General features: G+C 36.6%; 2 protein-coding genes across 4 annotated transcripts in view; both read left to right on the forward strand.

The window, feature by feature from the left end:
- The first annotated feature begins 1,608 nt into the window (after positions 1–1,608).
- On the forward strand, positions 1,609–8,250 carry TEX30 (testis expressed 30). Of its 3 annotated transcripts, XM_011363191.2 has the most exons (6): positions 1,609–1,740; positions 4,860–4,933; positions 5,390–5,620; positions 6,318–6,369; positions 6,882–7,087; positions 7,789–8,250. In XM_011363191.2, exons 2-6 carry the CDS (start codon positions 4,919–4,921, stop codon positions 7,960–7,962), a joined length of 678 nt encoding a protein of 225 aa, XP_011361493.1. In that variant the 5' UTR covers positions 1,609–1,740; positions 4,860–4,918; the 3' UTR covers positions 7,963–8,250. The 3 variants fall into 3 exon arrangements, with proteins under 3 accessions (XP_011361493.1, XP_023388181.1, XP_011361494.1); XM_023532413.1 differs by lacking the exon at positions 4,860–4,933; XM_011363192.2 differs by lacking the exon at positions 6,882–7,087 and having other exon boundaries at positions 1,631–1,740.
- Positions 8,251–10,987: 2,737 nt separating this feature from the next.
- CCDC168 (coiled-coil domain containing 168) overlaps positions 10,988–15,924 on the forward strand; it is a 31,365-nt gene continuing 26,428 nt past the window's right edge. Inside the window, exons 1-3 of the mRNA XM_011363227.1 lie at positions 10,988–11,215; positions 11,333–11,366; positions 11,461–11,494. Coding sequence (XP_011361529.1) covers positions 10,988–11,215; positions 11,333–11,366; positions 11,461–11,494 — 296 coding nt within the window. The remainder of the gene's footprint in view (positions 11,216–11,332; positions 11,367–11,460; positions 11,495–15,924) is intronic.

Consider the following 15,924-nt stretch of genomic DNA (forward strand, 5'->3'; position numbering starts at 1 on the left):
CTCTCTTACCAGATTTTAAGTAACATGACTACAGAGACCATACTCTTCTTTTAATCTAATAGAGTGTCTGCAACTAACTAGAAAGGCTCAATGTAGAATGGATGAATGAATGAAATCACTTTGAAATGTGATTAAGAGAATTAAAAAGGAACTAGAAATTCTAACACTGAACCATAATATATTTTACAAATTCCTTTACCTAATAGTTTCCCTTCCATCCATCTTCCAATTAAGTAGTCTGTTAGCAGCTTTTTTAAATTGTGGATTGTATATATGGAAATATATAAAACACATATCTACAGCTTAAAAATAATTATAAGAAAACACCCATGTAACTACTGACAAAGATTCTTTGCTTCACAAACTTTAGTCAGACTCCTGAACCTTCTAAGCCCCAACGGTGCTCTTCCTTATAAAATCTAGTTACAGCAAGAACCTGCTAAGTCCTTTTAGCAAGAATCTCCCATCCTCCAAAGCAGTTGGTTGTAAATTTAGTGAAAATCATTGGATTGTACTCTTAGAGTGGAGTTTATGCCATGTAAACAAAGTTGTTTTTAAAAGCATAGATAGAAAATTCGGACACAAGAAATGCTAAGATTTGTAATTCAAGAAAACACTTGCGATAACGTAGTTGTCTGGATTTTATTTCATATGCTATGACAGAAAAGGCAATTACCAACTGCACTGGGCTTGAGGAAGATTCATTTATTCAAAAAATATTGATTTGCCAGGAATCAGTTCATACACAGGCGATTCAAGGTAAAAAAAACAAAACACCTGGACTTCCTGAGGGTTTACAGTCCAGAGAGGAGACAGACACTTCAGAATATGTTAGGCGACCAGGGTAGAAGGATAGGAAGTGTTTGAGAGAGGCATTTAGGGAAAGCCTAAGAAAATGACATGTGAGTGAAGACATGCACATGTGGGGCTAGCCACTGGGATTTCTCCAAGAAGAGGGAATAGCCAAGCCGAAAGCCCTGGAGTCTGGGCTTGTCTGCTGGGTTTGGATGTGAGGCCCAGGCACCTAGAACTGAAGGAGCCAAGGAAAGGAGACTAGAAAATAGAAGCACAGGAAGTGAGAGGACCGACTATATAAAATCTTGGTGCTCATTACAAGGCCGTTAGCCTTTAATTTTGGTCCAGATGAAAAGCCTTTGGAAGGTTTTGAGCCAACGGGTTTACATTTCAACAGGGCTCAACTGGCCGCTTTGTTGGTAACATAGAGAAGAGAGGAGGGAGGAACAAGAGACCACCTAGCAGACTATTTCAATAAAGATGGTGGGGCTCGGACCGGTCTGGTAGAAGTATGAGAAGTGGTTGGGTTCTGTATATATTTGCAGATAGAGCCAACAGATCAACTAATTGTGGGTTGTGAGGAAAAGAATGAGAGCTGACCCCACGTTATTTAAGCTGCACAACTGTTAGAATGATATGGCTGGGATGGGGGAAGGGCTCAGAGTGGAACATGTTGGCAGCAAGGCAGTGACAGGAGGTTGCTTGTCAGCCACCCGCAAATTCGCAAGCAGACCGGACCCTGTCACCGCGAACAGCGGCGGGAAAACTCCCGCCCCCAGCCTGCCCCGCGCGCCGGCCTGCGCGCTCAGGGGCGGGGCCTGCGCGCGCATGCGCTGTAGCGCGACGCTCTGGCGGGTAAGGCGAGGCGGTCCCTTCGAGCGTGGTAGTTTGCTCTTTGAAGGGAGTGAGGGCGGTTGGGTGCTCCTGGCTACTTTCCCTTACCCGGTAAGTGCGGCGGCGGCGGTTGGCGCTGCCATGCGGGAAACTATCTCCCAAGGGAGTGCGAGTGAGCCTGGCGTCCCCGCCTGAGACATTTCGGGCTCGCGGCCGTCGCCTTTCAGGGGTTGTTGGTCGGCTTCGTGAGGCGTTCTATGTAAGTTCGGTGCCTGCGAGCACCGGCCGCTGGGGCTCCGACCGCTAGGGCTTCGTCCACAGGAGCGATTATGAGGCTGGAAAGTGGAAACCGTGCAGGCGGGCAGAGCCAAACAGGTCCAGCCTGGGTCACACGAGCCGGTGACCGGCGGCTAGCTCGAAGTAGCCTCCGAGCTTTGAGGGGTCGCGCCGGGTCCTCGGAACGGCCACCGCACAGCCCCTGCGCACGCGCGTCAGTTGAGTGAATAAGCGGTTTCTCGGTGCGTTGGAGCCCAAACTTCTGAGAGACTCCGCTTCGCACTTCTACTCTTGTATCGCTTGGTGTTTGTCGCTGATCCGGCCAGATTATCGACTGTCTTGGAAGACGTGAACTTCTAACGCTTTTGTTTATCCCATGACTTCCAACGTACTGCTGTCGAAGTAACAGATAATGCACAAGCATTTTTCTAGTTGAAAGTTACAGCGCAGTTGTGGCATTTTGATTCTTCAGCATAAGATGTGACTGCTTTTGCGTTCTGAGTATTAGTAATCATAAAAATTACTCGAATGCTGATGATGTTGGAGCACTATAAAATACAGAACAGGGATTATCAGCCAATTATCACAGCATCTCTATGAGGTTGGTGGTGCTTTCTCCGTTTGCAGTTGAAGATATCGAAGCTGAGCCAGGTTTCAAATCCGGCCCTATATGAATCCAAAACCAGAGATTATAACCTAGACTGTCTAGACCAGGTTCGGGTGGGGTTATATCTTGGAACAATTTCAGCGTTTTCAAGTAGTCCAGAACATGTTACCAGCTATGAAGAACAGACTGTTCATCATGAAGTCTGGGAGGGAGTACAATTTTCCTGAAAACAAAAACCCAAATCGTTGAGGAATTGTAGAGCATTCTGGGTTAAGATAGTGGATTGAATACATGTATAATTTTACTCCCTCCTGAAATCTCACAAAAATTACAATAAAGATTTTTTTTTTTTTTAAGATATGAGCAAGGATGGAGAGAATGGGAAAGGAAACAGCAATAAAATACTGGACACTAGGAAGCAAATATCTTAACAAATCTTAGCTTAATTCTGAACCAGCAACAGGGAATACTGTGGAACAATTATATGTAAACCACCAGCTCTTCAGAATGCACAAAAACCAGCAGCACTGGACACTTTGGGAACTGACAGTGAAGATAATGGTGCTGAGGATGGATGTGGAGGGCTGCAATAAAGATAACTTAGGTGAAATCTATTTGAGAAATAATTAGATATTTTTTCTGCCCATTTCACACTGTTAGGTGACTCCCATTAAAAGACTGGAAGCTAGTCTCTTGAGACCATAAAACAGGATCTTTGAACCTAGGGACCCCTGGCACGGTTAATTATGGGGCTACATTTATGAAAACAGGGAGACAGAAACTGAAGTGCGTTATCCTCCACTCAAATCCCAGAACTTTCACAGCCAGACTGTATACTTCAGGTTCAAATAAGAGAATTCTACATACACATACATGTATAACGAAAGATACGATGAATTGATTGCAGTGGTTTCTTACGAGAAGGGAAAGGAACTTGGTGGCTGGGAGAAAAGAATGTGAGAAGACTTAACTATTTATATTTTTGTTTTTTTTAAATTTTGTGCCATATGCATGTATTACCCATTCAAAAATGAAATGTATTCCTTAAAAAATGAATCACAAGTGATATGTCTACACACATATGAAAATAAGTACAACGTCACTCATTGCAATAATGTTTTTGCAAAAGGTTCATTAATAGTGAAATAAATTATTCTTTCATTCCTTGGAATATTCTTTAGCTATAAAAACAATGAAAGAAGCTCATTTTATAAAGAAGAGAGTAATCATGAAGATATGTTAAGTGGGAGGAAAGAGTCAGTTTGTAACAAAAAGGAAGGATGTGTGTGTTTCTTAAATATCTGGAAAGAGATGCAAGAAGGTAATATTGGTTCCTTTGGAGAGGAGATCTGGGTGGCAAGGCAAATGTGGAATGAGAGAGACTTCACTGGATTTTGGGAACCTTTTGAACTTTGAACCATGTTACTATTCAATGAATAAATAAATGGTCATGGAAAAAGTAGACGAATAATGGAGATCCTGATGTTGATAATATCCTGAACAATAAAAGATCTTTTATAATAGGAAGAAATACTGCACAACAACCTCAAAATCTCAGTGGCTTACAACATTTCATGCTCTTGGTTCTTCAGGTCAAAATTTTATGGTTCTTCAGTGGTGTAGATCTTGGCTAGACTAGGCTGGACTTCATTCAGACTTCAGTGTTGGGTTCAGATCTACTCCATGTGTCTTTATTCTGGGGCCCAGGCTGGGGGAAAAAAAAAACCCTGCTTTTCTGATGGCTGAGGGTGAGCATTCAAGAGGGCCTGTGTAAATTTGTCATGTCTCTGTTCATAAGTGGAACACTGAAACTTTTATTTCATTAGTAAAAGCCAGTCCCATATCCAAGCCCAAAGTCAATGGAGTGGAGATGTACACTCACTACTGGGGGGGCTCTGCAAAGTCACGTGACAAAGGTATATGGATGTATATTCCTATTGCAGTGTGAGAAGTAAAGTTGAGAACAGTAATAATGAAGGAAATGGGTTAATAGATGCTGTGAAATTGTTAAAGATGATTGAGAATAAAGATGCTTAGAAAAAATATGTATTTACATACAAAAATACAGCATCCTACTTTGATATGAATTTTCTTAAAGCTTCCATGTTAAGGTATTACATTGGCTTTTTGTTATATAACATCTGCCAGCTCCACACCTGTCACTATATACAATTCTGAGTGCCCATAGAAATCTTGAAAATACTTAAATAATGCACATGCGAAGATACCAGTCTTAGAGGAGAAGTTCTAAATGTGTTTATTTCAGCTACTGAATGTGTTCATTCATAGTTCTTGTATCATACCTATGTCTGCCAACCCACCTTTCACAACAGAATCTTCTTTTCAGGGAGATGTCCTTTGCTTCTCAGATGTAATGCACTTTAAGTTTGTTATTCAACAGTGAAAATGAGTCATACAGAGGTAATACATATTTTCATATGTTCTGCATCTTCATGGCTCCAGAGTAATTTTATTATTTTCAGTTTGTACTCTGAGAGAGAGTATAGCATTAGTGGTTAAGAGTAAGGACTCTGGAGCAGACTGCCTAAGTTTGAATCCTAGCTAGTGGCTATATATAACTTTGGACATGTTACTTAGCCTGCTGTGCCTCAGTTTTCTCATCTGTAAAATGGAGATAATAACATTTACCTCATAGAATTATTAGAAAGGTTAAATGAATTAATACATATAAAGAACTTATAATAGTACCTGACACAAAATAAATACTTCTTAAATATTAGCTGTTATTAATATCATTGCTTTTTATTTGGAGGCCATGACTTGAATCATGCATCTTGCAGAACAAACATATAGTTATTCAGTTGTCTGAATAAGCAAGGAAGTAATTTTTGATCCCTTTATTCTCTTGAATTCTAGGTTAAATTAAAAATACCTTTTGGAAATAAGTTACTAGATGCTGTTTGTTTGGTACCTAACAAGAGCTTAACATATGGAATAATTCTTACACATGGAGCATCAGGAGATATGAATCTTCCTCATTTGATGTCACTGGCATCCCATCTTGCATCTCATGGGTTTTTTTGCCTGAGATTTACCTGTAAAGGCCTTAATATTGTACATAGAATTAAGGCATATAAATCCGTTTTGGTAAGAAAATTTCTTTATATTTATAACAGAATTATGTTTTAAAATTCTTAATAAATTTAAGGCACATTTTGTTAGAAGTCATTTAAAATTAAATGAGTATTAAAACTTCAGCAGTTCATGAAGTTTCCATGGAGATGAATGCTCACAACGTAAATGTTCCTCCATGATACTGCCAGGGAAGCTTCTTATGATGTAATTTTCTTACTAGAATATAGTTCTGGATATCATGCATATGAATGTACAAATATAGCTTGGTTTTCTTTATATGTTATTTAGAAATTGTAAAATTCCTGGATAAAGCAAATCTGAAATTTTTTAATACAAATTATATCAAGCTTGTTAAGTTTTTCAGAACTTTAGATGTTATTATCAAATTTTGTATTAGTTGTAAGCTTTTACTGGCCTTTTTCTTTTTTACATTATTCTTTAAAAATATTTTAGTACTTGAATTTTTTAGACTGGTGAAGTGATTTTTTGCTCACATATTTGCTAGTATTACCCAACATGATTTGATAGTGAAGGCATGACCGGAAGAGCAAAGAACTGGTTAGCTCTTTCAAGAAGAATCCTTTAAGATTTTGTGGGTGTCTTTGCAAAGATTTTCATGCAGTTCAGTAATGATGAGAAATATATGTTGATTTTCCAGTGAAATATTTCATAGGAGAAAATTTGATAATTTTTTGGTTGATTTTTCTAGAGTTACCTGAAGACCTCAGGAGAATACAAGCTTGCAGGTGTTTTCCTTGGAGGTAAGTTACAATACTTGTACTTGTTCTTTAAATCTGCTACTAATAATATAGGAATAGGTAATTGAGAATTAAAATTAATTGATGATAGGCACCTAAAATAAGGATTTTTTGTTTAGTTTCAATAAGTTAGTTCCTGTATAATATTAAGGTAGTTTATATATATAAAACAATTTAAACTTCATATATATGTATTGTAACCCAAAGATTTCTCCTTTTGTTTATAACCCTTGTTTACCCTCTCAGATGACTTCCTTCACAAAGATTATCCTCACAATCCTTCAGAAAAATAATTCCTTTTTAAAAAAAATGACTTAGGATTAGTTTAACTCTTCACAAGGCTACAGATGTCCATTATGGGTATTGCACCTTGTTAATTGCTACCTTTTGGAATAAAGTAATTTGTTGATATACAAATATGATGGATGAACAGTAAATCTAATTTGACACATTATCACCACTACTTTATGTGAATGTTTATACTTCAAACTGAACTTAATTTTAATTGATTTTAGGTCGTTCAATGGGCTCAAGAGCAGCTGCTTCTGTAATGTGTCATAGTGAGCCAGATCATGCTGATGATTTTGTTCGAGGTCTCATTTGTATTTCTTATCCACTGCACCATCCAAAGCAACAGCATAAACTTAGAGATGAAGATCTCTTTCGTATAAAAGATCCTGTACTATTTGTGTCAGGCTCAGCAGATGAAATGTGTGAAAAGGTGAATTATAACTTGATATTTGTGTGAATGAGAGAGAAAGAATGAAAGAAAAAGAAATAACTTGGGAACAGTATATTACCAGCAGCATTCAGTCTCTTTAAAAAGATCCTGATTTGACTAATGCTAGTTTTGTGCCTTAATTACCCTGTTGCTTTGGAGAACCTAAAAATATAAGCATAATGACAAAATTCATCTCTCTAGAGAGTTGGTAAATGGTTTTACTGTTATTTGGGAAATAAAGGATTAATCTGACTCTTGTGATTTGGGGATTACTAGATTATACATTTGGTTTATCATTTCAACATTCAAGCAGATTCTTCAACTTTTGATAAAATTGATTCTTGAGAAAATTAGTAACTTGTACGTATTAGTAAACACTAGTGTATTTCTCAGGGCATATAATTTCCTTGGTGAAAATATTTTAGAAAAAATTTTTTTGCTCCATTTTACCTATTTTTTATCATTAGTAGTGAGTGTTTGATCTATTCTGTAATATTGCTGTGTATCTGAGAGATGTGGCGTGCCTGCCACTTCTGTGAGCATTTCCTTGCACATTCCATTGCTTCAAAAGTTATTTGTGGAGTAGGTATTTAATAAGTATTTAGTAGATGGATGCTAGTGTTGGTGGGGCAGGAAAGAGAGAATCTTTATTAGACACCAATAGAGCATTAGTCTAGTATCCTTTTCTTTTTTTCCTTTAGAACTTGTTGGAGAAAGTGGCACAGAAAATGCAAGCTCCTAATAAAATCCACTGGATTGAGAAGGCAAATCATTCCATGGCAGTGAAAGGACGGTCAACAAATGATGTTTTCAAAGAAATAAATACACAGATTTTGTTTTGGATCCAGGAAATCACTGAAATGGACAAGAAATAATTGTCTTTAGTTAAAAGCCATGTTATTTTGAATACAAATACAGTTAATTTGATAAAGAACAGTGTAACTCTCAACATTATGAGATATATTTCCTACTAATTTAATGTTCTTTAATGTTCCCCATTTTTAATATGTTTTAATTGTGAAATTGATGTCTTTTACAAAATGTCTTTTGAAAGCATAGTTCTATAAAGATGCACAAATATTGAAGATGGTCTAAATATAATTTATTTTCATTAATATAGTTAAGTTTTGGAAAAAATTAAACATTTGAATTTTGTTACAGTGGTACTTTTGTCTTATTGCTGTGCAACTGAGAGAGTACTCTAATTTTGCAGAAGAATGTCATCTTTAAAAAAGGAAAACAACACTTATAGTAAATTTAGTCACTAATTCAGGCCCTCCATTTCTCATCTGTATAATTGCAATAGCCTAATTGATTTTCCTATTTTGTTGTCTTCTTGCTTAAATCATTTGACACCTCCAACTCAAAAGCCGTTGGTGGATCTCCAAAGATGACTATTAAGGTTAAAGTCCTTAGTTCAAGGTTCCCCACATAGGCCTTATCAACATTTTAGCCTTATTTCCCCCATACTCTGAACCTATACACAGTACTCCAGCTAATGTGGACAATACAAGGTTTTGGAACAATTATATTTGTCTCCTCTAACTGAAGCCTTTGTTAGTCTTTGCCTATTACCAAATTCTGCTCATCTTTTAAGACTTTAAATTCTTTTTCCCTCTTTATAGCTTTCTTCATATTACCCCAACCAAGTATCTCTCCTTCGAACCCACATAATATTCTCCTCTGTTCTTAATCACACTCTACCTTATCAGTAAGTTAATTGACATTTGCTTAATACCACTTAATTACATACCCTACGAATAGTTTTTACTCATCTTTGTATCCATATTGCGTTTTTTAGTTACTTATTCAGTGTCATGCTTTCATTATTCAATAAATATTTGTTGTAATGAACTAAGATATTTACAGAAAGAGTTTTTAACCATATGAGCAATCCTGGTTTTATATTGCTGTTTATACATCTATTACTGGGACTTTTTCCAGATACATAAAGAACAAAAACCTATTTCACAATGTCCAAACAGTTCAAAGAATGTGACATGGGTAGGTATAGTAGATTTTTTTTAACTTTAATAGAATATTTTTTGTGTTATAGTGTATATTACTGTTAGTAATGGGATTTCAACGATACTATTTTTTTGTCATGATTTTTAAAAATTAGCATTTACTTTCGATGCTCAGTTGAGATTGACATAAGTTTCTAGTGCAAAGTACAGAGTGTCTATGCTGAAAATTAGTAATTGTACATTTATTAGTAGGCAAGTACGTAAATAACAAAAATGACAAGGCCCTGGAGGGAGTACTCTTTCTCTCTGCACATAAGCATCTGCAGGAGTGTTACACAGAAGTTCCTTTTCAGTTCTAAGAGCTATACAGTGCTATACTAATTAGGAGTTCAGTGCCATAAATCTCTGAAAGATCTAAGGAACCAGAGAGTAAAAGGTTAAGACTTTGAATCCCCTTTAAGGTATTTAACATTGAATGAGTTAAAGAATGTCTGCCATAGGCAAGAGAAATTTTTTTGCCAGCTGCATTAAATTTTATAGAAAAACAGAGTAAAATCACCCAACTGTGTATGGCATGGTGGTGGGGTTGGAGGGAGGGTCAGAGAGGAAGGTGTAAAGTACCCTAGAAAAATCCAGAAGAATTGCTGAAGTTTCTTCTAGAAGTAATGCCTACCATGCATTCTGGAAGGCTATTCTTTGCAAAGTCAAACTCCAAGATCACAGTTAAACCTAGATAAAGATCATAACTACTTGTAGGCTATGGTCCAGTAGACTGGAAGACTATACTCTTGACACTTAGGATATGTCTTTGATTTCATTGTCTTTAACACTCAGAGAAAGTAAGAGCCCCATCAGTCCTTCTTGTACTCAGTTAAACAAGTGACAGAAGAGGCCTAAACAGTTAACTCTGGTTTAAAGACTAATATTTCTTTCCTCCACCCACCTTGAATAAGTGAAGATGAAGTGTTAATTACATCTTCAAAGGAAAAGTACTGTAAATCCAAGGTAGTGTTAACATTTTAATTAATAGTTCATACTCTCTTTACTACTTGTGACTAAACTACTCTCTAGACTTTGAGGAAAAGTGAGCAGGACTTAAATCTGGCTCTGCCCCACCCTAATTCTGACATCAGGAAGCATCACAAGTAGCTACTCCATGGAATCACCAGAGACAGGGTGAAAAGGAATTCGCCAGACCATTACAAAATCTAACTGGTTTTCATCATAACAGCAGATTGTTGGAGAGGAATATTGCCAACAGACCCATCTAACAAAAAGAAATATAAAATGAGATGTTATATTTTAATGGAAAAAAAATCAAGCAGGCCTGCAAGAGACAAGTTTATCATATGTCCCACATGGTAGCAATGGAACATACTTATACTAAAAAATTATTTTGCATGTATCTAAAATTCAAATTAAATTGGGGAATTTTGTTTTCTAAATCTGGCAACCCTACATTCATATTTCCCTGATCACAAAGCATAAAATATACTATTCCTAATGGTAATAAAAAATGGTTATATCCAGTTCAAATTTGTTCTACATTTTTTTTAATTACAGGGCAGCGAAAATCCAACTGTGCTAAGGGATTGTTTATAGAATTGTGTCTGTGAAATTAATAGGATTATTTAAAAATTTTTAATAAAAAACTACTTACAGCACCATGCATGCCTCACAAATGAACTTCAATTATTGCTAAAGTAAGCTGATATGAGCTCACTTAAATACCCACTATGACACGTACGTCACTTTACTTAGGCCAAGAGCAATCACTGCTGCCCTTGATAAGACACAGCAGCACTGGAAACTTTTTCTGGCGGAGCGTTGCATGTGGTTATTGAGCTGAGCATGTGACCTTTTTGTGCTTTGGGGCATCTGAAATCGAGGACTTCAGAATGAGATATCAATCTATTTCACATGTTATATAAAAATGTCAAAGCAAATTTATTTATTTAAAAAAGCCGTGAGAGACAGATTGGAAGACAATACATTTTTGATATTATGGGACTGTCTAGAGTCCTGGACTCAAAATGATTGGATGACAATCTTCTTTATAATTTTCCTAGGAATTATTTTTGAGATCATACTTGTAAAAATTTGTACATCCTTTCGGAAAAAGCTTGCATTTCCAGAAAAGGGTAGTTCAGATTCCCAGGAGGTAAGAAACAATGGTTGATTTCCTTCTCTCCTATTTTTCAAGACCACACATAATAACAAAATTGTGCAAATTTGATATTTGGATTACTCTAACATTTTATTGTCTCCCTTGCAATAGAATGAAGACAGTTCTCTGACAAGCATGACATTTGGTAAATATACAATTTCATATTTTAATATAAAACTTATTCAGCCTGAGCTTCTCCCATTGGTGATCTGACTGTTTTTATTCCCATTTAACTCTAGATAACTGGTCGATTCATTCATCTTCAGAAGAAAGGTAAGTGTTTGTTATATTTTGAAATTAAATGAAACAGGTTGTTTTTTTCTATTTGAAACTGAATTTACAGCTGAGTACTGGAAAAGGGTTTTTTCATATATATCGAGGACCACAGCTGTTCGACATCATAATTCAGTCTAACATTGATTTTAAGTGGTTGCTTTGTTCCAAGCTGTGTTAATGGCTTTTCATGTATTATTGAAATTGTCCTTCTGGGTAGATAGTATTATTGCATTTTTTTACAAATGAGGAAAATACTGCTTAGAGAGGTTAAAGTGACTTGCTTTCCAACCTCTCTCTCCAACCTCTGTCTCCAACACACAGAAAGAAGTAGTAATAACCAGTACTGATAATTCGATTGGAAAAATATTCATTTAGCACTACTGTGAACCAAGCAAACCCTGAGCTAGGTGCTGCAGGAGTGACATGAAAGGAGTTTATACAGTCAGAATTCATCAGCATCATAAAGATATATCAGTGTTAGGGATTAAATACTGATATCACTACTCTTGTTGCTATCAATATTTTAGTTGTTTTTCTCAAAATTCATCCAACAATCATTAGCTGTACAATAGACATTGTGTTTGGTACTAGGATACAAACAGTAAGATAGCCTCTGTTCTCAAGAAGCTTATAGGCTTGTGGAGGAGACAGTACATAAAGGATGACTGACCTGTAGTATGGTAACAACAGTGATAGAAATATTATAAGAACATTTAGGAAATACCTAAACTAGCATAGGGGTGTTGGGGATGGCTTCATGAGGAAGATTATGCTGGAGCTGAATTTTAAAAAGGTAAAAATTGGTCAGAAAAAGCAGGTTAGGAGGATAAGAAGAGACAAGGAAATAAACAGCAGGGTACGTGCAATAAATTATGATTATTTCCTAGTGGCTAGAATGCTAAGGTTGAGTCAAGGAGTAGTGGGAGATGAATGTGAAGAGGTAGGCAGGAATAAGATCATGGGGAACTTTCTATACCGTTAAGAAGCTTGGATTTTATTCTGAAGATAGTTTGTAACCACTTGAAGGTGGCTAAGTATAGGAGTGACAGCATTTTTTATTTCAGCTAGATCAGTATTAGGTATATGGTAAATGAATCTGACAATTACATGATTGTAGTCTAATTTCTTTCATTTGTCAGGTATAAAAAGGCTTTATTCATTTAATATGGTTGCTCTATTTTCATGTTGGGTACTAGTGACTGTAGTTGTAAGGTGGGGATCCTGGGAAGCAGTAACAATATCTGGAGATACAGATAGATAGAATTCTGGCCAGGGCTAGGTGGAAACTAGAATGCCAGCAAAAACTAGAGTAGTGCCATCAGAATAAGTGATTATCCAGAAGTCAGTTGGACAGACCAAGAGACAGTGTTTGAGATATACAGGGGTTAGGTGTGCACTGTATTGAAGGTTCACAAGTGTAGATACTTCTCTACTTACAATGGGGTTATGCCACTATAAACCCATTTTAAGTTGAAAATGCATTTAATAAACCTAACCTGCAGAACATCATAGCTTAGCCTACCCTACTTTAAACATTCTCAGAACACTTACATTAGCCTATATAGCTAGGCAAAATCATCTAACACAAAGCCTATTTTAAATGTGACTATCTCATGTAATTATGTGTATTACTTCCATTGTGAAGTCACAGAATCATAAGCTAAACTTTCATAAGTCAGGGACTATCTGTAATTAAAAACCAGAAGATTGATAGGCAAGAGAGGAAGCCACAAGAAGAAATGAGCAGAAAAGAATTTTCAGCTTCAGAATAAAGGTGATGACCTCAGAGTTTCCCGATCTCTGTGTGACATTATTTCATTCCTGCCTAGGTGGAATTTAATCCTTAGGTGGCACTTTTCTAGGAAGCATTGGTGGGGAAGAGATTGGAAGTAGGCCGATTGTTCAGGGAAGAAATATGGCCGCTATGGTGGCAGCATATTGTAGCGAAAAAACACAAAGTTTGAATTTAAAAGGTCTAGGTTTATATCATAGTTCTGTCTCTTAATGCCTTGGGCAAATGACTCAAACTCACTATACCTCCTTTTCCTTCCTTTCAAAATAGAGGTTAGAAAAATTACTTCTTAAGAATATCATAAAGATTAGTTAAAATGATATGTGTAACAAAGCAAAAGTATTTTACTCTGATACCAGGATTTCTTTTTGGGACAGAACTGTATTTGGGAGAACATCTTAAATTATTTTGAGATAAAAGAGCTTGATATAGGTAGAAGCCCAAGCATAGAATGGTCAAAGTTCATCACTTCAGAGACAGAGTGGATTTTCTTTTGAAAATGAAATGGGAGAGGAGAAAGGTAGAGGGGTGAGCAGAGGAGGGAGGAGCAGGACTAAATGGCATTAAGGACATCAAAGATGAGACCACCACTCAGTATCTGAAATCAGAGAGAGCCTTGCTGACCAGGCATACTCTCAATGACCAAAGCAAACTGCTGATCTTATATCCACCAGATTTAAGGGATTGGTTTGTTTCACGGTAGGCCTCAGCCTTAGAAATGTGTTCATTGGAGAGTCTGCCACCAATTACCCGACTTTCAAAGGTTGAAGCTGTCACTGACTGGTTGGTTTCAAAAGTGTATATCCCAAAGCAAGTTATCATAAAATTGTTCAAAAGCAGATTTGGTGTTTATTTGTTACTATAACTATAGGGCTATATGATGATTATATGCCATTGATTGATTTAATTGATAAACAACCACTTCTGGTACTTGTTACCATAGCTGTAGAACTATCAGTCTTTTTCTAATACTGTGAGGAGTTCTTTTTAAATTTTAAAAGGCCAGTTGAGATTCCCTAGTGGGGAAAGGTCAAAGAACATTTCAAAAATGGAGCAACAAGCCTAATATTTAAGTGATAGTTGTTTGTATTGATTGGTGTAATCAACTCCTTTCAATTTCTGCCTCCAACTTTTTATTAAAGTCAGTCACATTTGTGAGTGGTTTGTATATGTAGCTTTTCCCTCCTCATTGAACCTGAAGGAAGGGCTGGCTTGTATATCTGCGTCAGCTTGTTGTGGATGAGAGTTAGCAATCATTGTGGCAAAACACAATGATTCCTGCCTTGCTTTTTATTTGGAAGGGAGTCTGATAATAAATAATAATATGATAAATAAGAAAGTTATATAATATGTCAGAAGGTGATAAGTTTTATGGTAAAACAATGATAGAATACGGTAAGAGGAATCAGGGTACCAGAAATAGGGGAGGAGAGATAGGTTGCAGTATGGGATTTGACCAAAACCTTGCAGGGATAGGGGAAGAGTATTCCAGACAGCGGAAGCAACCAGAGCAAGGGCCTTATGGGGGAGTGTGCCTTATGTTTGAGGAATAGTAAAAAGGAGTATGGCTGACACAAGGAGAGAGACATATAGAAGGTCAGAGAAGACTAGGTGACCAGGTCATGACTGGGCCTTGTAGGCCATGGTAAAGACAGTGGCTTTTACTCTGAGTAGCAATGGAGAATCATTATAGTTTTGTGGAGGAAAATATGTTCTGTCTTATATTTTCAAAGGATTATTCTGCCTGTTACATTGGAAATAGACTACGTTTAGTCAAGAGTCTAAGCAAATGGCAGACTATTATAAGTAATCCAAATAAGAGATAAAGGTAATTTAAACCAGGGGAGTATACCAGTGGAGATAGTGAGAAGTGGTTGGTTTCAGGATATACTTAAAAAAGTAGAGCCAATGGAATATGGATGTGAGAGAGAGGAGGCAAAGATGAATCAAAATGTTTGAGCAGGTAGAAAGATGCAGTTGTCATCAATTGAGATGAAGAAAGTTCTGGGAGAAGCAGGTTGTCCTGGGGAGATTAGGATTTCTGTTATGCATTTGTTGAATTTGAGATGTTGATTATACATTAATAGAGCTATGAGTAGGAAGTTTGGGAAAGATATCTGGTAAAGATAAGTTTGGATGTGTGGAGCATATATAGTATTAAAAGCCATAAGTGGATGAGGTTACAAAGGGACTGTAAGAAGAAAGACGAACAGGGCTAAGCACTGGGGTACTTCAGAAAGGTCAGAAAGAAGAGGAAGAACTAGCAAAAGAGACTAAGAAAAGCTACCAGTGAGTCAGAAGGAAAACAGGAGAATATGATGCCTTGGAAGTTCATTAAATGGAGAGTATGTAGAGTGGGAAAGTCAAATAGATATACAAAGCATACAAGATAGATATCAGACCAATATCCCTTGCAAATATAGATGCAAAACAAAATACTAGTAAACTAAATCCAGCAGCATATTAAAAGGATTATATACTATGATCAAGTGGGATTACAATATTAGTTCAACAGATGAAAATTATCTAGCATTGTTTTGTTATCTTTAAAATCACAATGTTACGTTATCGAAATATCTGTCTTGCATTTCAGCTTTCCTCTTTTTCCTGAAATGTGCAAATATTGTTTTTATGT

Source organism: Pteropus vampyrus, unplaced genomic scaffold (genome assembly GCF_000151845.1).
Source record: "Pteropus vampyrus isolate Shadow unplaced genomic scaffold, Pvam_2.0 Scaffold83, whole genome shotgun sequence".
Taxonomy (NCBI): Eukaryota; Metazoa; Chordata; class Mammalia; order Chiroptera; family Pteropodidae; genus Pteropus; species Pteropus vampyrus.

Bases quoted from the DNA above. Each gene is read 5' to 3' on its own strand.
- TEX30 (XM_023532413.1), top strand. From the start codon at position 1,624: ATGCGCTGTAGCGCGACGCTCTGGCGGGTAAGGCGAGGCGGTCCCTTC. The intron at 6,370-6,881 runs GTAAGTTACAAT...AATTGATTTTAG, and splicing joins TGCAGGTGTTTTCCTTGGAG to GTCGTTCAATGGGCTCAAGA. The intron at 7,088-7,788 runs GTGAATTATAAC...TTTTTCCTTTAG, and splicing joins CAGATGAAATGTGTGAAAAG to AACTTGTTGGAGAAAGTGGC.